Source organism: Agelaius tricolor, unplaced genomic scaffold (assembly GCF_023055355.1).
Source record: "Agelaius tricolor isolate 1412-34295 unplaced genomic scaffold, bAgeTri1.0.p SCAF_11, whole genome shotgun sequence".
NCBI classification, from domain to species: domain Eukaryota; kingdom Metazoa; phylum Chordata; class Aves; order Passeriformes; family Icteridae; genus Agelaius; species Agelaius tricolor.
This window is the reverse complement of record NW_027269271.1, coordinates 23,651,911-23,676,180: the sequence shown is the minus strand read 5'-3', so window position 1 is coordinate 23,676,180 and position 24,270 is coordinate 23,651,911. Positions and strand designations below refer to the sequence as shown.

Below are 24,270 nucleotides of genomic sequence, written 5' to 3'. Positions count from 1 at the left end.
GGAGGGAGGTTGTATTTACTTTTTTTGGAATCCTGATTTCTGACTCTGTCAGACAAAAGCAGAGTGATCTTGGCTGATTCACTCAATCCCCCTCTGCTCCTTGGTCTTAGTTGCAAAGTGAAACTAATTCTGTGCACCTGCCTCACTGAACCATTGGAGGACATTCCATTAATGCTTGTGAAATGCCCCAAGAAACTCCCTGAAAAGCAACCAGAGATGTCTGAATTTTAGGGGGTTTGATTCAGCTCTTGAGGCACAAAGTCTCTGATTCTGGAAGTGAAGAAAACTGTGTAGAATTGCAACGTCTGAATGTGAAATCTCCATCCCTAGTCACAGGTTATGTGGATTTGTTCACAGTTTGACCTCTATTAACGTTGGATGCCTAGAAAAAACCAAATCTCCCTGTCACAGTGTGAAACAGTCTGTCTGTTTGATCAGGTATTGCATCCTTGGGGCCTGAGGGGAGCATAGCACATCAGTACATCTGTTAGCTACAGTGGGTATCTCCACAAGGGTGGGGAAAATGGGCAGCCCAAGCTGCTGGACATGATTACAATAGCCAGGATAGTGGGGATGCAGGCATTTGTGCTTTCTACCTGGTTGGGATTTAGTACGCAGTTAATTACTCTATAGGTAATTTTGACTTTTTTAGATGCATTTAATCTCTTCTTTTCTTTCCCACCCCTTCCCTACAGACAAATGTTTCTTCAGGGTTTGGGGTTTTTTGTGCTGTTTGCTAGAACATGTTCTTTTTGCCTCTGGCGCTGGCATATGGATTTTCTATTTGTGTGACAAACAAGATAGCAGTTTACTTAGGAATTCTTGTTCCACCTGTTGCTCAAGATCCCCAGCTTTAAATCTCCCTCTTTGGTTGGAAATGTTTTCAGGCATCCACTGTGACACTTGATGATGTTACAAGAAATGTAAGAATTCAACCTGTGAGCTACATAATTTCAAGAGGCTGTCCAGATAGCAGATCTTTCTTTTCTGTGGATTTTCCTATCACCTTGCATTGTGCTAAACAATAATGCTAATCCATTCAATCACCTTGAATATTTTGCTAATCTGTACTTATCCTGTGAAACTATCTTCAGTAGTTAGATAGGAAATGCAAGCTGAGACCAGGCAAATACAAAGTGATTGTGATATTCTTTTTCTTTTGAAGGAAGCATTTGATGCCATCTCTCTTAATGCACATGCTTTCTGATTTGATCTCATGTTATTGATAATCACAGGCTATTTTTGTGCCCTGCTTTTGTTTAGGAGCCATCACAAATCAGTCTCATGAATCTTGCTTCCTGTCCTGTGGCATTGGCATTAGCACATTTCTCTGCTCTGTGGCAATGACATTTGCATGTTATTCTTGTATTTAATCTGCTTTGTTGGGTATTTTGCTCAGAATGTTTTGTGGTGTTTTAACCTGTGGAGTTTATAGGATTTTATGGTGTTATTTATCTCAGTTCATGTATCTTTCATTCTATCATTAGCATATGTTTAGGAAGAAGGTACAATAAATGGAAGAAGGCAACTGTGTCCTTCATTTGAATAAAACATAGGTTTGCATAAGAAGTTAATAAGAAATCATGTAGGGACATGGCCTAATTTTTGAAAGAATGGTTTGGAAAAAAATTGAGCTATCTTCCTCTGTCTGGATTTTCATCTGCCCTCTCATCATTTTTAATCCTGTTGCCAAAGCTGCTTTCTCAACTTTAAAATCTTTCTGGAATTAAGTGGCTTCTGGATCTTGACAATGCAACATTTTGATGCATGTGTTTGTCACATCCTGATTAGATTGGTATAACTCCTACTCTCCCAGGTCCCTCTCAAAACTCAATTCATAAACCAGAGTTTCATACAAGATGCTTCCACTAGGGTGATGAAACAGAGAAATTCAATCATACCACGCATAGGTTATCCATTTTCCAGAGGCTGATGGGAGAGATTGGATTTTCAGAGCTCTTCTGGGCTGTTTTGTTTTGTTTTCTTTTGTTTTCTTTGCTTCTGTTCTTGTCTTCAAGGCTTCAATAAATTCTCTTTTAAAGTGGAGAAAGTAATTTCCGTCTCTTCCTGGCCATGAAACTGCTCTTTCCATGGGCTTTGACTGCAGGTGAACCATTTAAATTTTTGTCATCCTCGGATTTGTTTACCTCCACAATCTTTTTCAAGCCCATGCATGGACAGAGTGACCCATATTTGGTTTATTTTATTAGTTCTGCCTTGTAAGTTTTGCATAGAGATACCACAACTTTCTTGGTAGACATTTAGGTCAAGCCAGTGCAGAGGAATTGTTTGATTCTGAAGGTAAGGAATTGCTCTTTTCCCTACATGCTTCCAATAATCACATTTTGAGAACCTTACAAGCATGGGGGCCCTGCATTTTTCTGTCAGGAGGCAACAAGAACCAACTTCTGAACAACTCCAAGGTTTTTGGAGCGCTGGCTACCAAAATCAAAGAACTAAATGTGTGCACAGTGGAAACCACAGCACTCAGCTCTTAGTCCTGCCTTGAACAACCCAGGTAACAGTTCTGCTGAAGAGATTCCTTTCATGCCTGCCAAACACTGAACTAATTTTCAGGGTGGAATCTGACTGGAGGGATTGGTTTCTGAGCCCTGTCAGGAGGATGACATTGTGCTAAAACAGCCAGAACCTGCACAGTTAATCACTGTTGTATGGTTGTATGGTGTGGGATACAACAAGCTAATGGATAGATCCGCTGGGAAGATGAACTTTCTTCCTTTGTCCATTTACAGCTCAAATGAATGTTTACAAGAGCCTGTAACAGAAGCAAACCATCTCCCTAATCACTTCATATTCACCTCCAGATCACTGCACTCCCTGTTGCTAAAAGGTGTAGAAATGGGGCACCATCCCAGATGAGGGCTTTGAGTTTTACTCCTGTATCAGCTTCGATGCAGGCAGAGGATGAATTTATGAAAAATAAAAGAGAGGAAAATATAAAATTTAAATAGACTTTGCAGGCTCATAAAGAGAATTAGCTCAGTGTGAGTTCTTTAGAAGCTATTTCTGCATCTTTCTCTAGAAAGTTATTAGACTGTTCTTATTTTTTCAAAATCTGTTCACCCATCCCAAATTTTGACGGATATTTTAAAAGCTCATTTTTGTTAAGAAGAAAACAACATTTGACAGAGCTGGCTTATTTTTGACAGTCTGGGGGCTGGCAGTGGATGAAGAGAATTGTTTTTGCAGACCCACTGAATGAATCAGGAAAGTTTCATCTTTGCTTCAAACTTTCCCAAGACTTTAAAGAGTTTTTGAAATGTTCTCTTCGCTCCAGGCTCCCTCATTCTCAGTCTCCCTGTGTGTCTTGAGGACACTGTCAGTATCCCCCTCCCACCCCTATATTTTGAGGATGAATTGTTTCATGTTTGTTTATGCTAAGCCATGAAAGCTTGAAATTGAAATTTGTTTGCTCCTCTGCTCCCCATTCATATATGTTCCCATTCATTGTACATTTTTGCTATAGGATTTTATCTCGAGGGTGCTGAACTGTGTGAGGCTGCAAATATGCAGGAAAAAAAAAAAAAAAGTAATTCTGTGAGCCTGTGAAGTCGCCTGTCCCACAGCAGGGTTCTCTGGTGTCCACCGAGGTATGAGCAGCAGGTGAAACTTTCACTGTGCCTGAGACTTTAAAAGAATTATAAAGAAAAAGTGTTTAGTGTAGCCCTCTGGAGGTCTTCAGCCCATTCTCAAAGCAGGGCTTACTTCAGTGTTGTGTTGGTTACTTAGGGTATTTACAGGCAAGATTTGAAAATCTCCATGGATAAAAAAGTCATAATGTGGGAGGGTTTTCCCCTCATTTGAATTCTCTGTTGCCTAATTAAAATTGACTTCATCATATAATCTTTTCAATGGAGGTTGAAAGCTGTGGATGTTCCATCCCCAAAATTGCTCAAGGATGGATGGAGCTTTGAGAAACCTGGTCTAGTGAAAGGTGTCCCTGCCCCTGGCAGGGGGTGGAACTAAATGGTCTTTAATATCTCTTCCAACCCAAATCCTTCCATGATCAACTTCCTCCTGAACGGTTTCCTGGTCTTTCTGTATAACAATTACCAGAAGATTTCATCTTCCCTGGTGTTTCATCCTCATCTCTTTTCTTGAACAGTTACATGCCTTTAGTAATTGTTGCATTCTTTTATACATCTCAGAAAAGGGATAATAATAAATTTTTTCTGACAATTTTACACCCATTTGCACCTATTTTTGAGGCATAACAGAAAAAAGAAAAACCCAACAAACAAACAAACAAACCCCCCCCCAAACAAAAGAACCACCTCTGAATCCCTGAAGGTTTTAATTTTTCAGTTTTAACATTCTCATCAGGATTCCCAAACTAATCTATCATTGCACCATTATTCATTGCAATAAGATGTTTCAGTGCTCAGGAACCAAAATGTGTAGTTTCAGCTTGGCTTGGTATCAAATCACATTCTGCTGGTGTGTTGCAGTGATGGATAGAAGCCACACTTTGATAGAAGCCACACTTTGATAGAAGCCACACTTTGATAGAAGCCACACTTTGAGTGCTTTACATTCCTGTTCCTCTGCATCCAATGAGCATCCAAATCAGACAAGTGACCCATGTCCCATGGGATGGCACCAAATCCCTCTCATGTGGCTTTGAGTTAGGAAGAGGAGGGGTCATGGAGCATCGTGAGAAATGTCTCTTTGCCAGGCCTCTTCCCCTCTGGGGTGGACAGTGTGCCCAACTGCTGGCACTGTGGACAATTTAAAGCCTAAGTGATTTGAGGTAGGAATTGGAAATGGACCAGAGACCACCATGCTGTCAAATGGTTCCTCGTTCTCTGGGTTGTTTGGGCTGAGGCAGCACCACACAGAGAAGCTCAGGTGGTAAAACTCTGCCCTTTAAATTAACAAGTGATTGGGAAAAATCTCAGCCTGATTTAACTCCCTTCTGAAGCATCTGGGCTTTTTATTGATTGCAATCAGAGACAGAGCAGGACTTTACAGCTTCTTTGCCATCTTCTGAAATGTTATGTGACAAACATAACACTGGTATTATTTCTGCTTTGAAATGTTAGTTTATTATGGTAGTGATTCTGGGAAGAACATTTGCAACATTCTCAGTTTCTGGTGGACTTTCCAAAAATGAAATAATCTGGAGGTTTTGGTGTGGTATTTTGTTTGGGTTTAGATTTTTTGATAGGAGTTTTGTCAACTGATTTGGTCACATTGGCCCTTTGCTAAAGCAGAGTAGTCACCTGGCAGGTGTTAAAATAATCTAATAGAATAGGGTTAATCTTCTCTCTTTAATTGGACAGCCATATGTAACACACCCAGTGGGCCAGATAACCTTGAAATTTAAAGTGAGAATAAAGACAGATTTGAGAGGAAAATATCTTTAGTTACAGGTGGTAAGGGGTAGAAGAAACAGGAGGGAATGTTCACTGAAACAACAGCACAACCCTACACAATCCCTTTTCTCCATCCAAACCCTTAGAGAATGCTTCTCAAAAGCTGGACCGGGATATCTCATGCTTATCTTATCCTATATGCTCTTATAGGCATTGCAGGATTGTTTGTTAGGTACAAACTTGTGCAATCTTGTTGGAAATGAACCTCAACAAAATTCAGGGCCTGTCAGAAAACCTTTCTTTGATTCCATAGATCACTTAATCTCCATCTGGAGAACCTATTAAAACCCTGTTGCATATAAAACATTAAGGGAAGGCCTTGTAAAACCCTGGCTCAGGCCTAGTACTTTGGCTAAGCAGAAAGGGACTGTGGGAAAGGGGCTCAGCTGAATTAGGGGTAGAAAAACATGTTATGTAACCATTGTGTGTTCACATTCTGGTGTGTGGTGGTTGGTTGAATGATGTTTGCTGTGATTTAAAACTGTGGAGCTGATAACAAGGCTTTAAAAGGCCTGGTTTTTGGAATAAAGGTCTCTCCTTTGCAGCTGCCTGGGCACCCTGGGTCACTATGGACCCTCACCTACATATCCCCATCACTGTATCACCAAAACACTCCATAACCCTTCATGCACTTCCCTCTCCAAACACCATGGAGGGATTACAATTATTTTTACAAGTGAAGAACTGAGGCATTGCAGTTGTGCCCTAGGTTAGATAAGAGGCAGTGACAGGACAGTCTCACGGTGTCACCCTGAGTGAACCTCTGTGTCACTTGTCCCTCTCCTGTGTTGTGACAACTGGGATTTTGTTCAGGGCTTGCACACAACTGTAAAACTTCCAGTTAGTTGTGGTAAAGGGAGTGTTTGGCAAATGGGGATGTGCCTGGCTCTAACTCCTGATGACATTTATTCCTGCTGGCCCATGCAGCTGGAGAAGGCTGCTTGCAGACCAGAGCACAGGGAGAGTCAAATAGGCCTTTCCTCCCACCAACCCAAAATAAATGCATCCTTATAAATGCAAAAAGTCACTTTCAAGCTGAACAATTTGTAGATGCAGCAAGACTATGCAGGAATACAATTAATATTCTGGCTATGTATGGGAGTGAGAAGTACCTAAGTGTGTCAGAGCGTGTTAGCAAACATTATAAAAGGGATCCAGCAGCCGTGCTCTGGTGCTGGGGAGTTAAACTTTGCTTGTTAGGGTTCAGCCAGCAGTTTGCCAGCCCTGTGCTGCTTCCCTGAGGGCCAGCACACACCTTCTTGTCAGTTTGGGATCAGGCCAAACCCTTCCTTTAGGATATCCAAGATGAAAAGGCCTTTGTGATGATGGAGATGGATGATTTCTGGCTGAGTTCTGGCATGGCCTATGAGGATGTCCTGGGTTGAAGTAGTCTGGTACCCTGTAATGCAGCAAAGTAATCATTTAAATCTATTCAGGAGAATAAAAGAAATCTCAGGTACAGTACTAACTCTAACCACCACATATTACAGCAGGTTCTCAGACACAGCTGAATGCAGCAGTATCAAGATATAAAGCCAAGAAAAATGGCTGAATTAAGGTATAACTGAAACCCACCCAAAGCCCATTCATGATCCAGTAATACCTTACCATTTTCTAGTGATCTCTGACAAAATTCACAGTTTCTAATATTCTGTCCACTGACAGTGCCATTTTTGTCAGATATGGAGAAGCCTTGTATATGAATACAGTCAGCTTCAGCTCAAATCAGGGTTAGGTGCTGGACGAGTAACATGCTATGTAAACCCAAATTCTCCTAAAAAAAGTCCTGTCCTGTCTCTCAGATAGAATGGTTCAAATTAGTGTCTGTCTCTTATGTAAGCCAATTTTTGTCCCAGTTGCTCTTTTATGAACTGGGGACAATGTGGTCCCCTCTTGTACCAGTGCTGTTGGGAAAATTAGTCCATCAGTGCTTATAAAGCAGCTGTCTCCTGCAGTGCTGAGCACTTTAGAAAAGCCATGAAGAGCTGAATAGCTCTGTCCTTGAAGCAGGCTTTGAGTAGCATGCAGTAAGCAGCAGCCTAGGGTTGCATTTTGAACAATAAGGAAAAGCCAAAATACTGAATAACTCATGAATGACCCGTGAGGATCCTGTGACAGAATAAAGTGAGAGCCTGTGGAAAAGCACCCTGTGCTCCTGCAGTTAAAGGCTGTGCCACAACAGTGACAAGCACAGGGCTGAAGGAAGGCTCTGTGGACCTGTGCAATGTCCTAAGTTTAAGAGCTCAGCGTTGTGTGGCTCCTTTGAGGGCAGCTCTCTGTGTGTAATGGGTCTGGTGGTAAGAGCTGAACCATCTTCTGGGGGTGTTCCCCTCATGCTGGACTGCAGGGAGCAGGATGTGTCTTTCCTAGAAGTGAGTAGAATTCCAGATTTGTGTGCCAGGCAGGACAGGAGATGTGTAATATGGAGTTATACCATCCTATAACAGCTGGAGTATTCCCTAACAATTCTGAGATGTGTTGTGTGTCTGTTTGCACAGCCTGAGGAAGGCCAGAAGTGGGAACAAGAGCACAATTCAAGAGCAGCCATGTCTCCAGAAGTGAACCACTGTGATGATGAAACACTTATTTTCACCCAACCTGCCCCTCCAGGAATGTAGATAGACCAACAAAAAATACAAATGTTTTAAAGAAGGGTTGCTTATCTGAAGGGAAACATTTGTTAGGACATTGTGAGGAAGTCAAGTAGATAGGACAGGAGGGCCTAGAGGAGTTTGACTTGTTCACAGGGTGGGAGTCCAGTAAATTAAGCACATGTTAAAATTCTTTTTCTCAGTGATCCATGAGCAAGTTGCTTTTGGACAACATCAGAAAAGTTTATGTAATACTGCATTATGGGCTACATATGTGAGAGCTCTGAAGGCCCTGTGCCTACAGTGGAAATATTTTGGGATCCAAAAGTTGGAAAAAAACCTGTCTCCTGTGTCATTAAGTCAGTGATGTGTTTGGTTTTGAAAAGGCCAAACAATGAATCAGGCTTTAAAATGGAAGCACTGTAGGTGTTGCCATCAACTTGTTTAAAACACCTGAGTGCCCAAGATTGGCATGGCAGTGACTCAGATCCAGCTGGGAGCAGGAGCCTGAGAAAGCCCTCCCAGGGCAGGGCAGATGGGACTGGCTCCTGCAGGGTCATTGGGAGAGATCCACACATGGGCACAGGCTCTTCCTAGGGGAGAGCTTTGCTAAGCTGGGCTTGCATCCCAAGGAAAGTGCTGGAAACCTTGTACCACAGAAAATTGGGCTGGGCACGATGCAGATGTGAAAATACAGAGTCCTGGGACAGCTGCTGGGGTGAGCTGCTCTAGGGAGGGGATCTCACCCTCTGACACACCAGGCACACTCACAGGGTGGAGTTCTCCTACCTGCAGGATGGGTTTTTATTTCCAGCACGCTGCTTTGTGCCCATGAATCCTTCTGGCATTACCTGGTGTGTGTAAGGAGGGTTAATGCAAGAATTGAGACATATCCTGAAGATCAGAGTGTGCCTGTGTCAGAAGGGGACGTGTGTCTTCCTTGGTGTGTGTGCCTGTGACACCTCTTACCAGCCCTGAAAAATGCATGTATTCATCAGAAGGAGAAAATATCCCTTTGTGTTTATTCTTATTTAACATTGTTTACACAGAAAATGGAGAAACACATCTTTAACCGTCATGTACGATTTAAAATTATGTCAGTACACCCGGCAGAGCTCATTCTGCAAACATCTACTCCACCGTGTGGTCTCTGCCAGCTAATGCTGCTCTCTGCCTGGAGCACACTGCAGTGCCTCTGTTAAATAGCCTTTGTGAAGGTTTCCAGAGCTCGAAATTAAAAATGCAGAAAGCTGGGGAGGAGGAGAGAGTTTTCAGAGCAGGGGTTCTCTGTAGCTGGAGCGTTAGGATGTCTTGCTACCTAATTGCTTTAGAATATGTGGGCTTGAGTGAGTCCTTTTTAATGAATAATAGGCAAATGCAAAAATGGCAAACCCCAAGCACCCAGACGGTGAAACACACACTAATGAAGACCTGACTTGGCTGGCAGGTGTGGAGCTGATTTGTAAAACAGACCATACCAGTTTTGAGGTGATATCTGTGAAAAGAAGCAAACCCTGTGCGTGCTGCCCTCGCCTTTGCTCCCTGCTCCTGCCATCCCTGCTGCAGCCCCATGGCAGTGCCTGCTGCCACGGCCTGTAAGGGACAGCAGCCAGAGGGACCAGCTGCCCCCTGTCTGCCCTCCCAGTGCACTGGCAGGGAGGAAAACAGCGCTCCCCCTTCCTCTCTGCCCTCCCAGCCCCAAACCCTAACCCTGCTGGTGGTGCCACGAGTGGGCTGGAGCTCCCTGGCTTTGTGAGTGTGGAGATTATCTGGAGATTCACCCGGCGCTGATCCAATGAACCAACGCAGCCTCACAAAGCTGGAGGGAAGGGTGCGCAGTTCTCTTTGCAATAAATCACATGGCGTGAAAAAGGATTTCTTTAGCTCCTTTTCTCCATTATTCTCCGTATCTCACCTTGTGGAAATGGGTCTGTAAGGGAGAGATTTAGGCTCACATGGCAGGAAAAACGAGCAGGGCAGGGGGAACTGAAGGTAAAGGAAGGCAGAGTTCCTGGAGGTTTCTATAACTTGGAGATTCCAGGAAGAAGAGATTCTTTCTTCTTCCTGAAAGAATAGGAAGAAGCCCTGAAAAATAAACCCAGCATGGGCCTTGGTACTAAATCCTTCCTCAGGATGTTGTCACTAAAGCAGCTGCATAAGAAATCCTTAAAAGCAGTGATGAGTCCAGTCCCAGAGAGGGTTTCTGTCCAGAGAACTGCCCAGCAAGCTGGGTGCTGGTCTGAACATCTTTGGTTTTACTGAGTTGAGCTGGTAACCTCTTCAGATCTGGCTGCCTCCCAAGTAGGGAGGGATGAATACTGCAAAATGTTTCAGTTTCCAGTGCAATTTTGAAACTCATTTGCTTTGACTGAATTTGCACTGTGTTTATGTAAATTTATAAACACTGTAATAAATTTATCTACTTACAGAAAAGAGAAATTTTAGGAAAAGGCTGCAAAACATTGGTGAAACACAAATTCTAATTCAACAAGAATATTCACAGAACCTGATTTAAATGAACATTCAGTCACGAAGCAGAAGCACAGCATGTGGTCTGTATATCTAGCAAACTATGGCAAGCATAATCCAAAATTCAAACAATGGTTATCAGCTTAAATGCTTTAAATTAAATACATGTCATTGTTTCCTGCAATGACTATGTGACCAAATCCTAGGTTTTTACAGTGGGAATGAAGACCAAGATCAGGTAATAGGTGCAGGTTGCTGGTTTGCTTGTAGCTATCTATTCTGACTGTGTTTTTTCCTAACCTGGGAGGGTCTGTGCCAGCACCTCATTCTCATCAGGCTCTGTGGGATTGTGACCTGCCACATTCATAAGAGCATTCATGGGCATGGTCAGTAATGCTCTTGGATTGGGATATCCTCTAGTGCCCTTGGTCCAACCCTCACTAATTTGGAAGCTGGTTTTGTCTTCCTTTGTACCTCTTGGAGTCTGTAATGTTTCCTGATTTTTTGTCTTCTGGGTCCCCCTTCTAAGAGCATCCTTAAGCAGTTCTTTGATATAATTTAGGTTTTTTTCCCCCTTGTTAATTTTATACTGAACACATTAGTTTATTTACAGCACAAAATAAATCTAATCTGCATAGGGCAGATTTGGAGGCACTTTCTATATTAGGGAAACACTTACAGCCATGTGAGGAAGTTCATTGACACAAATGACAACTCTTGCCCCCTGAGCAAAAGAACTGGTCTCAAATATTGAGAGATTATGTATTATTTTAGGACACACTTGTTTCCCACCATGGAGATGCTCTTCCCAGAGCATATCTGTATTTCTACTTTGCCTACCCAGTGTTTGAAGCTGCAGGCAAAGAGTTAAGCAGTGGAACCAGCAGCAAAGTGCTCCAGAAATTAGCTGGTTTAAGACAGGGAGGACGAATTAAAAAACAGTGCAAGATGCAATTTTAAAGTTATCCTGTTGAAGCTCTTGCATTGGAGGCATTAGCCATGAGGGAGATGACATCAGCTGGGAGCAAGATAATAAAATGAATGCAGGATCTGTAATGGGCACGTGGGAGACGCTCGCCGTGTGTTTTGGCCATGTCCTGATATACGTGAGCTCTGGGAGACAGCTCTACATGTAATGGAGTCAATAATCAAATCTGAAGTACCAAGGAACACAACTTGATGTTTCCTTAGAGAGGCCACAAGTTTGCAGCAGATGAATAAAGAGAGGCTGCGGTAGATACAAATTTGTCTTTAGGCAAAAAGGAAAGAAAAAAGACTTGAAAAGTGGAGGCGGGGAGGAAATATTACACTGTTTCCAGACTGGAGAGAAATAGTAATGCCTACATCAGAAAGTTAATTAATTGTTGTTACATTGATAAATATGTGATATACCACATCAAAGACTAGCTAAATGATATTTGGAAATTAATTTGGATTCCTATTAAACAGAGCTCAGAGGAGCTTCCCAAATGAATAACTTGTTTGTTAAGCATTGCTTCCTTCTGTTTATAAAGTCTTTTCAAGTAAAGACAACTATTTTCAACTGTTCTTGTTGTTTTAAATGAACTATGAGATTCATCTCTTACCAGACATTCCTGACACATCCAAATACTGCAAATTGCAATGTCTTACTTAAGATCTTATAAAAATTAGGTATTGCTTACCTCTTTTCTCTATGGGGATGACTTAGATAAAGTTATCCCAAAAGTCCCAACCCCCAAATTTAATATTGATGGTGTGCTCATTTTCTCTAGTGTTAAATATTATTAAAAGAAAATGTAAATGTGACACATTAACTATATAAATATAGATTCAGATTCTGAGCTCTTAAGAAAGTTTGTCTACAGTAAGGATGTTGTTTTCTTGGAAACTGTGCCAAAATACAGTAAAACTCGTGGCAGTTTCTGCTTTTATTAAATGAAAAACTCATTCTTCTCATTCTGCTCTTCTGCCAGTCTTATCCTGGTCTAATTCCACCTACGTCTCTGGAAGTACTTCAGGTTTTTATTAATGTCTATGAGTTCAAAAGCAGATAGGATTTAGGAGAGCTGAGTGCAGAGAGTTTACATGCAGACAAAGAGAAGAGAGAGAGAGAAATCTGACACAATATGCTGTACAGTGGGATGGCAGCAACTTTCTGAGTTGTCTGTGGAATTGTAATTGTTTAAAATGTCCAGGAAAAAAAATCCGTCTGGTTTCTATACGAGCAGAGAAGTGGCTACCACGACAAGGAGGTGGCTTCTGCACCCCAGCAAGCCCCCAGGGCAGCAGTGATGGAGCTGCAGAGCTGCACTTGGGTGTTTGAGCTCCCAGAGAGCTGATGGGTGGGTTGTGTCAGCCCAAGGAGCAAAGCAGCTCCTGCTTGCTTAGATACCCATAGGAATTTTTACAAAAGAATGTCACATTAATTTTGTATCCTTTGGTTCATAGGAAAACATTTATTCATCAGGTTTGGAAATGAATTTCATCCTCTGGTTTACTCCCCTCACTTTTTTAAGTATTTCACCTCTGTTAGTTTTATTTTCCTTTCTCTTTGCCAATTAAACCTATATTTTGGGTCTTCAGATTCTTAGATTTTTTTTTTTTTTGTCAGGGGATAGCACTGCAGGAGTGAATCTCTTGTTTGCATAGGTGTGTTTAAAAGATTAAGGCTGAACAGACATTCTTGTAATAGACATGGGATCAATGAAAGCTCTTCTTTTCTCAAGAAGCTTTAAGGCTTAGCAGCAAGGTTGATTTTTTTGTTTGTTTGTTTTAACTGTAGAAGAAGTTGCATCTCTACCTGGGCTTCTATTATTTGTATGATCTTCTACAGAATTCCTGAGCAAGAATTTACCCAACTCATCCCAAGCTTAGCTGGAGATGACACAGTTCTCTTCCTGCCTGTATCAGTAGCCAAATGTTTTCTAGGTGATCTTTGCAGCAGGCAAGGGACCTGATTTCCTCCTTCTCCTACTTGTGCCACTTCCAGCTTTCTAATTTCTTTTTCAAATTTCAAATTTTCAGTTTTAGTGCTCACTCTTATTGGCAGCCTCCTGAGTTTCAGTGAGGCCTCACAAAGAATTTGGATGGTACTCTTTGGGGCTGTGAGCAGGAGAATCCAAGTCAGGACAGTGTCCTGGGAAGGAGAAGCCAAGGTGGCATCCATGCTCCAATGCCTACAGGGTGTGATGGCCAATCAGCATTTTAACTTGTTGGTTTGGTTGGCTAGCTTTTGTGTAGGCACTTGCAGGAGGGGAAGAGACAGAGGCCCTGGGTTAGTGGAACAATGACATTCATGCTTTAAATCCCTTAAGCACAAACCTAATGGCCATTGATTACAACGCTCTGAAGAGCCCTGCTGAGTCAGAGCCTGGCTGAGGACAGGCTGAAGGTCCAGTTTGGTGGTGCAGTGTGTGAATCACCTTCACAGCTGCACACCCTCAGCCAGAGCTCCAAAGAGAAGGGAACCCCAAGGTCAGGCAAGGCTGCTCCAGGGCCAGCCTGCCAGACTGGGAAAAGGCAAAGGATGCAGTGAGCACAGGCTGTGGAGGGGAAGGAGGCTGCATGGCCAGAGCTGTTCCTGTTGATAGTCTGCTGGCCATGTTGTTTCTGAAAGGTGCCATTGCTGCAGGCTCTCCTCAGGGGAGGGTTTGCTTTGTTTCCCCCATGAGAACAACATTTAACTACTTCAGCCACAGAATATAACCCTAATTCTGCAGCAGATCTGAGGAAAGGCCACAGCCCTGCCAAGTCTATGTCTGGTTCTTTAGTGTCTGTTTTTTGTGTGTGTGTGTGTGCAGGTGCTCCCTGCTGGGCTTCGATCTGAACCGGCACTGGGCCAATCCCTCTCCGTGGGCTCACCCCACCCTGCACGGAGTGAAGGAGCTCATCATCGACATGTACAACAACCCGGTGAGTGGGCACAGAGCTGCTGAGCCCCCCTTGTGCTGGGGGAGCCACCCCTCCACTGCAGGAGATCAGGGAACAGCCGGGCCTTTGCCACAGGAAGCACCAGAAGTGGGGAAAGCGCGCGGAATGATGTTCAGCTCAGATTAACTATGAAATAATTCTGAAAGCTGGGCCTGAATTCAGTTGAGCTGCTCTGAGCAGGATTCAAAACAGCAGGCCCCCCAAATTGAATTAGGGAATGGCAGCAAGGCTTAATCCGGGGCTCTGGTGGTGGTGGCTGTGTGGTGTGCAGGGCAGGAGCGGGAGAATGTTTGCAAATATTATATAAAGACACATGAACACACTCATGCTCACTCAGAGAGGCAGAGGTGTTCTTGAAGGTGAAATCTTAGCTAATCAGAGGAGATGGATTGAGGAGAATATGGAGAAGAGGAGTGGGAGGGAGGCAGACAGCTATTGAATGTTTGACATCAAAGCGCGGAAGGATTATTGAACGTGGCACCTAAGAAAAACTGCTGGGAAAAAAAAATGGATATGGGTAGGAAAAAATCACTACCAAAAAATAAGAGGAGATTTTATAGATTATTATTTTTTTCATTATAGGATTCCTGGTATTTGTTTTTTCTTTTTGCTTCTCACAATGGAGAGGGAATTTGAATCTTTAGGTCCCTGAAGTTTTGCTAATTTTTCCTTTTGTTTTTTCTTTCTTTCCTTTTTGTTTCTGGGAAAAAGAACCTGGCTACCCTTGCTAATAAAGAAAGAGGATTCTTACCCCTGGCTACATCATGTAGAGGATAAGACCTCCTTTAATTTAACTCCTGGCTTTCCCAATACATCTTAATTAGACTTTTTATCTTCCAGTAATACCTGTACAGAGGAGTTTTTAGGTACAAGGAAGATAGGTTAATAGATAAGATCGTTACATATGGACTGGAATCCAATTGCATGAAAAATATTTTTCTTAGCCCACTAATTGTTTGGCACAGAATTTGTCTTTCTATTCAGTTTCTGCAGCACCTTGCACTGTGCATTGTGCCTCTGACCAAGGCTCCTGAGCTCTATTAAAGCGATGATGATAATGATGGAAAGGCCCAGAAAGGAGCTTTGGAGCCAGCCTGGTCTTTCCTCTGTTTTCTACCCCAAACAGCAAGATAATTTTTGTTCTAGATAATGGAGTGAGCATGCAGATTGCTTTAAGAAGAGTTTTTTTCCAAGAATGAAGAGGTCTTTAAACATTACAAGAAAGCTGGATGTAGGGAAGTGCTTGTAGCCAGTAAGGCAACAAATCCTGGCAATATTAAAAGTCACTGTCAGTAAAGTAAAGCTATTCTTGGATACAGGGGGAAGTTCTTTTCAGCTTCATCCCATTCTAAGGAATCTTTGAAAATTCTGGTAGCTTCCAGCTGTCCTGTGTGTGAAGAATGAATTAATTTGCTTTGGTGACTAAAATGAAAAATCAAAAGAATTGTTTGGTGAGAGCTGATCTGAAATGGAAATTATTTTTTTTTCCTCCATCTTTCTGACTCCCACTCTCCCCAGTGATCAACCTGAGATGAACCAGTTCCAGTTCATTTCTTTATGAGGGAAAGAAAAGGGACCCTTTTAACCATTTAATTTTCAAGGTTATTTAATTTTTTTAAGTACTTTTTTAGATTTTTTTTTTATTAAAGTCACAGCAAAGTTCAGGTTGCTGTTCAGAATTCCATTTCTTAGTGAATTAGCTACCCACCAAAAAAACCTTCTTGTCTGGCCTTGTCAACACCAGCCTTCCTGGCAGTATCAGGAATGCTCAGCAATACAATGCAGTATATGGGATTACTGTTATTTTCAGGAAATATCAGATTCTTAGTCCCTGTGATCCCAGTAATATTGGTATGAAAAGACCATACCCAAAGTGCTGGGACAAAAGGGGGAGGGAGACAAGCCAGGTGCCATGGGACTGTCCATGCACCATCCCATTTAGCAGTGACTGCTCTTATTAAGACAGAGTGCCAGAATAAAACCTGCTTTGAGTCCCTTCAGGCAGCTAAAAATTTTAGGTGCTTTTCAGGGGTAGAATGTTACTTTGAGATGACTATTACATGATGGATGGCTGGCTGCATGCACAGGTGACCTGCTGCAGGAGAGCTGGTGTCAAACTGTATCACATCAGGCATTTTGTGTTTGAACACATCTGTCCTGCCACCCTCTACCCATCTAAAGTCTTCCCACACTGGGGAAAATGAAGTGAAATGCAAAACCCAATTCCCTGAGAAATTATGTAATAAAAAAATAAAAACCTTCATCCCTCCCATTGCAGACAAGATCTGCTGTGAAGGGCTGTCCACAGAAGACTGGATTGTTTAAAGCAAGGGGAAGTTTGGCTTCATGTTGGCATTGCAGAACAGCTCAGTGCAGGACTTTTAGATGTATTCATTCCCTTAAATCACTTAAGGAAAATTAGCTGCCATAAGACCATAAAACCATGTTTTAAATATTGCTGCATAGGAGGATTTTTCCTCAGCTCTGCAGTATGGGAGATAAGCTCTTTCCTTTGAAAAAAAGTTCATTCTGGAGCAGGGAGGATGAGTGACACAGAAATAAGTGAAGTGGGTATGAGGCACATGCACAATGCCACAGCTACAGTGATTCCAGCACTGAGTGTTCCAAGGCCGAGTGTTTGCTGTAGGTACTGTATAAAAATAATCCAAAGCACTTGTGGTTCACTGTTCTTCTGGGTTTTACAAAGTGTGCTTATTTTATTTTCTTTTTAAAGTGTTTCAGATTCCTTAAGGACCATATTGCCCTTGGGAGGGAATGAGAAATGAGAAACAATAGGAAGCTTTTGATCTCCATTCCACTGATTTTGACCCAGTAACTCTGATGATCAGTGCCATCATGTTGACCTGCATGGAGTGAGGGGATGTTCTCAGCTGTTTCTAGTGGTATCAGTCTTGCAGATGAGACTGAAGTGATAGTCTCCTCTAGATATGTGCTGCTGGCTGGGGATATTTCTGTTCCCAAGCCCTTTGCCTGCCCATACACGAGCAAGCAATGTCTTCCCACCACTCCACCAGATGATACCTGTTGATGGTTTCCCTGTCTGTGCTGGAGCAGGTAGCAGAATGATCTCAGAGCATGAATATATTGTTTAAACCAACATGTTTGCAGTTTGTTAAAGCATGTTCATGTGAGCCATTCCAGCACCCTTTAAAAACAGATTTAGTGAGTGCACTTACTGCCAGCTCAGCCCCCTTGCCATGAGCATTGTGATATGGCCTTTTCTCTCAGGGGCTGCTGTTATTCTCCCTTCTAGACCTCTCCCTCACCAAGTTCTCCAAAGGAAAACTCCCACACACTAAGCAGCTACTCAGTGTTTTACCTTCAGTGTTCATTGTGCAGCCTTGTCCTGTGTTTACTGTGCCCTGTGCAGATCCTGCTCTGAAGATGGAACTGTTCATCTCCTCGTAGGCTCTTTTGTTCTGCTCACTGCTATACCCTGGGAGCACTACAGAACTGTGGATTATTTTGGGGGAGGGACCCCTGTGAGAGACAAATGTTTCATCCTTGTGTGGATAGGAAGCAGTTATGATCACACCTACTCATTGTGATAGATGGTTTAAGGTGCCTGGGATCAGATTTGTTTCCTGTCATTCAGCAAAGACTGATACCTTCACTGTCTGGTATCTACCCCTTGCTTCTGCAAGGAAGATTGGGATAGACAGTTTCTGTCCTTTGGTCCTCCTAGGACCTAAGAGACGAGGAATAGGCTGTGACTGACCATTTGGGATGAATCTGCTTCAAGTAATTTGCTCCTCCCAAGTGAAAATGCAGACACAGGGCTCCCAGGCACTCTCACTGCAACACTGGACTTTGTGTTCTTTCTTCTGTATTTCTTCTGTTCTGCCTGTTGAATTGAAGCTGGAGTCCTACAAGCAAATGATTCCTTTGCTAGATGCTGTTCACCTTGTGCCCTGAGTGAGCCAGAGACCCATCCAAAACTGAAAAAAACCAACTTGCCACTTAAGGGATGTGCCCCTTAATTAGCATCTCTTTTGTCATGAACATATGTACTAAAATTTAAATTATTTCTGCAAAGCTGACATTTCTTTATCCATCCCTGACTTTGGAGTGCTTGATGTCGCATACTTTTAATACTATTCTGGGTGAAAGTTTTCTATGCAAAATGAAAGTCCCAGCATGCTAAACTCTTGAGTCATCTGCTGGGCTGCAACCTTTAGATCCACCACACAGACATCTGCCACAAGGGCTGATGAATTAGCTGATAGAGGATGGCAATCTGCAATTGCTGAGGACAGGAAAGAGGGAGGGAAGGAACCTGTGGGCTTTGGGGGTACCTGCTGACAGCAGCATTAGTAATAAGACAGGATGAGTAAACACAATACTGTAGGCATGGGGAGGGTTGCTATTTGAGGGTGACTGACAACTTTTATGTTTTTGAGGATTTTTTTTTTAAGATCCTGTGTGCAGGCTCAGATTTGAACAAAATCATCATTTTCCAATCTTCCTGTGTCTCTGAGGAGGCCCAGCTTTTGATCCAGGTAGGTTTGAGTGGGCAAGCAGTACAGGGGAATTAGGCTGGTAAGTCAATGTAACTGGATTCTTCAGCAGATGATGGTGTTCCTCTTCAGAAAGAGAATATATTTGCTTTCTTCCAAAGTTATTAAACATACAGACCTCTGGGTTTGTGTTACCAGCTCTCCTCAGACCCTTCTTTAGAGGCTGATGGGTGTCCTCCTAGGGCTGAATACCCTCAGAACATCCCGCACCTCACTGCTGCAGGAAGACAGCAGAGAGAGCTTGTTCTGGGGAGAAAGGCCTGATCTCTGAGTTCCAGCTTGTGGCTGACAAGCCCTGATAACAGCAAACAGGTGAAGGTTGAGTGCTGTGTGGAGCAGGTGAGCTCCCAGATGAAGGGAACCACATTGTCTCCCTCGTCAGGGCTGCCTGTACTGTCCAGCCCAGCCAGGGTTTCTCTAGGTTTTCCCACTGCCAAGGAGTACAATCTTTTTCCCCTGGCTGTGCTCACAGATTTCCTTTCCACGTCCTGGTTCTGCCATTCTGGTTCTGTGTTTTCATTGCTGTCAGAAGGTTCAGCAGGTGTTTTTACCATCCAGGTCACTTCCCAGCTGTTTCCAAGATGCAGTTTGGGTGTTGGTGTTGATGAAGTCCCTCCATCAGTGCCCATCTTCGTGCTGCTCTGTTTCAGGCACCATTTAAGCCACCCACTGCCAATGCTCTTGTTCAGCATACATCTTTTCTAGACCTCCAGTAGCATCATTTGGAGTGTACAGTCAGGGAGAGGAGTTGTGACTGTGCAGGAGCCATGGTGTTGTGGGACAGCTCCACATGCAGCACATCCAACCCCCCACTTTCCCCATTATCCTCAACTTTTGCAGTGAAACAAGTCAGGATTTTTTTGGTTTTTCTCTTATCCCTGCCATATTTTGAGAGAGACATTCTGTTTTTATGGAAAACTAAGTCACAAAATACGGGCTTAGAATCCTGGAACTCATACTTTGCAGGTTGCAACTATCCCCAATGGCAGCATTGCTTTAGTGGCCTCACGTCCTCTCTGCCTTGGGCAGTGCCACATTCTTCACCAGACAATTCCACATTTAGAAATATGCAGCTGGTCTCCAAGATGTGTGTGCTTTGCTTGGAGAGTGACATAAGTTTTATTTTTGTCAGTCCTGTAAAGTGTGTCAATCTCAGAGGCTCTGCTTCCACTCATCTCCTGAAATGATGTTGTTAGTATTACCATCAATGTGATACTGGATATTTGACAAGTAAAGTACAACAACAGATTTTGCAAGGTTTTCACATCAAAACTGTACATTTAGGCTTCTTATGCTATAAGCCCTCGAGTAGCATTTTCTAATCTAACATTTGAATGACTGCAAGCAATTGTTTTCTCTTCAAAAACTCTTCCCTCATCATCTCCCCTGATCCTGTTATAAATCAGAGCAGCAAACTGGAAAATATTTTACTGGAAAATTATAAGCTCGTTCTCATTCTAGCTGAAGCCAGTTTGGATGTTAATAAATGTTTGGAAAGGCTGTGGGTTGGGGTTTGGTGTTGCTCAGAACTCACTTGGAGCCAAACAGATCAGCTGAGGTCTGCATCATCTGGTGTGGGGAGTCAGAGCAGATTAACACAGGGTAATGAGCTCTGTACCATCACACACTACCTGGCTCCATTTTGCTGTTAGCAGAGCTCTTGCACTTCTTTCTCCTGCTAAACAACTCAGTAGTAGTGGATAATCATTTTTAACTCAATCTTGAATTTTAACAACCCACTAGGAAGTGATACTCAGAGAGTATCAGACATCCTGGGCTGTCATTTGTACCTGATGGTTTTCACTCCAACATCAAAACAGCCATTGCCAGGCATCATATCTGCCAACAACCCTTGGGATAATATAGTATATGCTACTCTGAGTTCTTCTCAGGCACAATGGCCAACATGCTGCCTCTTATTTCTCTCCTCCTGAAACTGGAGGAGGGATGCCCTCTGCTCATGCAGTGTGTGTTCAGCTGTGATAGCCTGTGTCCATTGCTATGGCAATGCTCCTGTTGGTACCATTTGTTGGTGTTGCAGGAGTGCCCTGTACCACTTCTCTCTTGCAAGTCCCTGTTGAATGAAGTGTAAATTTCAGCATTTTGAAAATATCATTCTTATTTTGGTTCTTTGTTGAACAGTAGCAGGGACAGCCTTTCTCTCAGTGCTGTAATTTAGCAGTCTGATGTACCCACCAAAAGCTTGTGGATTTTGACTATTTCACACCTTCCTGTTGGACCAGCATAATCAGAGTTACTGATGCTCTAGCTAACATTCCTCTTCATATAGGCTGCATAGAAGTATTCCCATTAAAATCCACTCATTGTTAAATAAGGATAAATTTGGTATCTGCTGACAGAAGCAAAGGTGGTGTGCACAATTATTTTTCTGATAAGCAATCTTACCTATGAGAGTTCAGAAGAACTCCTCAGTTCCTTTCATGAAATTTTAACAATTTTACTTCCTGGAGTAAACATTCTCTCTTGATCTAGTAATATGTTCTATGTTTATACCTGGTGAAGCAGCTTCTGATCTCAGCAACTTTCTTCCCACAGTCCTTTAAACACACACAACATTCAAAGAAACTTGCAAATAGCAGAGCTGGTTTTACACTAGAACAGATTATTTGCAGGAGATGCTGAATCTTTGCCACTGGAGGGTTTTATGACAGGTATTTATTGGAAAAAGGTTAAGATAGAGTTAATTCCCTTTTGAGGCAGTTGAATACACTCAATAAACTCTACAGATTTCCTTCTCATCTCCAATTAATCTATGATTTTTATCCCTTCCCTTTGATTTGTTTTCAACATGTAAATCTTCATAAATATAAATGTATATATAAAAGTGAATATATAATTTCTCTGGTAACTTTTAGGAATCATTAACACTGTTAGATGAAGTTCCACCTGTAACTGTGAACTCCTTGTTAAAGTGATAGTCAAGGAAGGGAGTGCTTTTCAGGCCAACCAGTGCTAATAGTCTTATTTTTTGCTGAGTAAAATTTCTTTATTTTGAAATTATAAATCACATTTCATCTAAACTAGACAGGCTTTTTGGCTGGTTTTGTTTTGTTTTGATCACACTTGCATGTTCACAGTCTAGCTCTGGATGATGCTCCACTGTATTTTTGTCAAATACTCCAGAGTCTCCAGGAAACAAGTCTGAAATGTGTCTACAGCTACCAAATTTCCCTCTGTTTGTACTCAGTCATTGTGCTAATCATTTCATAGTGGTAATCTCTGACACTGGTTGTAGTTTCTCTGGTTGACTGGAGTTTTTTTACTATCCCTTTTGGAAATTTTTTTATCTAGAATAGGAACAGTTTCAGGTAAAACCAATAACACAAAGAAGAATGAAATGTTGTAATCCCAGTGACTAAAATCTTCTTTTTTTCAACACAGTAATGGCCAGTTCTCATTTGTACCTGACACATCTGAGCTGTTCTCCATGATACTCAGACACCTGCATGAAGCACTGCAGACAAATTAATGTGTGGTTCACTGTCATATCTCTAGATAAGTGTCCCTTTGCTCAACTCTGACATTCTCACAGGTTGTGTTAATTCCTGCATTCTGTGGCGTGGGGTGTCTGTGTTTAGTACCTCTGGTACTGCTCTAAACCAGTTTTGGGTGTTTTTTCGGGAGTTTGGCACTCTGAGGAATCTCTGTGCTGCTGCTGTGGGTTTGGGGCAGGCATGTTAGTTATGACCTGCACTTTGCAGTGATCTACTGTACCCCTTATCTTCTCTTCCAGGTGTTTTATTGCTATTACATGGAACTTATGGTGTTGCTTTCTTAGTTTTAGCTCAGCATCTCAGCCTCTTTCCATGGCTCTTTAGGGCCTTTAGTCAAACTCCTCTCTTTTACCTTGGATCAAAATATTATCCATCAAAGCTTTAGTATCCTCTCTACCATCAAAACATGGTTGTATTTTCCTGGCATGTGCCTAGGGGGCTGAACACAACTCAAATATCCCTCTGAGGAAATAGTGTCTCCTAAAATAGTTTTTTGAAGACGTAGAGCCATGTTCTCTATTTTTCTGGGGGCATCTGCCAGCCCCCTGCTGATGAATCAGAGCCATCTCTTCAAAGAATTTACCCCTTGCCAATGGAGGAAAACATTCCCTCTATATAATACATGTATTTTTTTCTTGGACTGAGTGTACAAGAGGGGTTCAGCATGGATTCTTTTCTCCTTCTGTTGCATCCTCTTCCTGCTTATACATTCTCTAATTCTTACAGATGTGATGCTATTGAATTCCTCTTATCATCTGCATTGGGGAGAGAGGGTTTTGGATTTTTTAATTTTAAGTAGCATTAATCAGGGAGTGGCTGACATGTTCAGTGCTGCATTGAGAGTTTCCTCGGGTCTGGGAGATATCATTAAGCTCCTCCTCAGTAATTCTGGTTTCATGTTTCTCCTCCCCTTCTCAGTTTTTCAGCGAGACACGGGAGTTTATTTTTTTTTAGCCACTTATGAAAAACTCCCCCTTTGCTTCTGCTCCTTCCCCAAGTGCTTCTATAAAGTGGGTCAGAGCCAAGGTCACTGCCAAATCTGCTTCAGTGCCTGCATTTGAACTGCTGAGCACTGAGGAGAATGAGCTCCTGCACAATGCAGCACTCAATTCCAGCTGCCTCTTGCCAGAGCTTCTTAGAGTCAGGGCTCCTCACAGGATGCAAGTGGAAACGCCTGGAATGAGCTGATCCATTTTATTTTCCCCACTTCAGAAGGTGTTGGGACCATGCCCTTTGTTCAGTTTTCCTGGGATTGCATTTGCCTTTTAAGACACAGGGGCAAAGTCACTGCCAGGGCTTTTTTATTTAATACAAAAGAGCTCTTAGTATTCAAAAATGATTTAGAGACAGCTGGCCAAGTGTTTGACCTAACTATGTCTGTTCATGCTATTCTACTGGTGTGAGATAGCAGTAATAGAGCCAGTGGACAATTAGCCCAGTGCATGCAATGAAGATGGGTAAAGTGAAATGCTGATTTTAAATGAGAATATTGACATAATAGCATCTCAATCAGGCAGCACTGGAATAGCAGTGTAAAATTATACACTAATAACAGAGGAAACCAAGCCAGCAGAGGAGTGACATTACAGTTCAAAGAAAGATCAGAAGCAAAAAGGAGAAAAGAAAAGAAGGAAAAAAAAAAGGCAGGGAGTGGAATTGTATCAACAAGTACTGAAAAATCCCACAATCTCTGTGCATTAAAATTTCACACCAAAATGGAATGGTAGCACTAAGCAACTTTACTGTCATGCTCAGAATTGCCACAGAAGCAATGAAGACTCAAAGAATGTAATGGCAGAGTCTAATTAAGGGTCATGATTAAAATTGATGTAGAAACCACATTTATAGA

At 42.4% G+C, this 24,270-nt stretch overlaps 1 protein-coding gene across 3 annotated transcripts in view; it reads left to right on the top strand.

The window, feature by feature from the left end:
• LOC139594494 (BEN domain-containing protein 5-like) overlaps positions 1 to 24,270 on the top strand; it is an 885,873-nt gene that overhangs the window by 726,277 nt on the left and 135,326 nt on the right. For all 3 annotated transcript variants that reach the window (XM_071436695.1, XM_071436694.1, XM_071436692.1), the window contains one exon: positions 14,239 to 14,350. In XM_071436695.1, the coding sequence (XP_071292796.1) occupies positions 14,239 to 14,350 (112 nt within the window). The remainder of the gene's footprint in view (positions 1 to 14,238; positions 14,351 to 24,270) is intronic.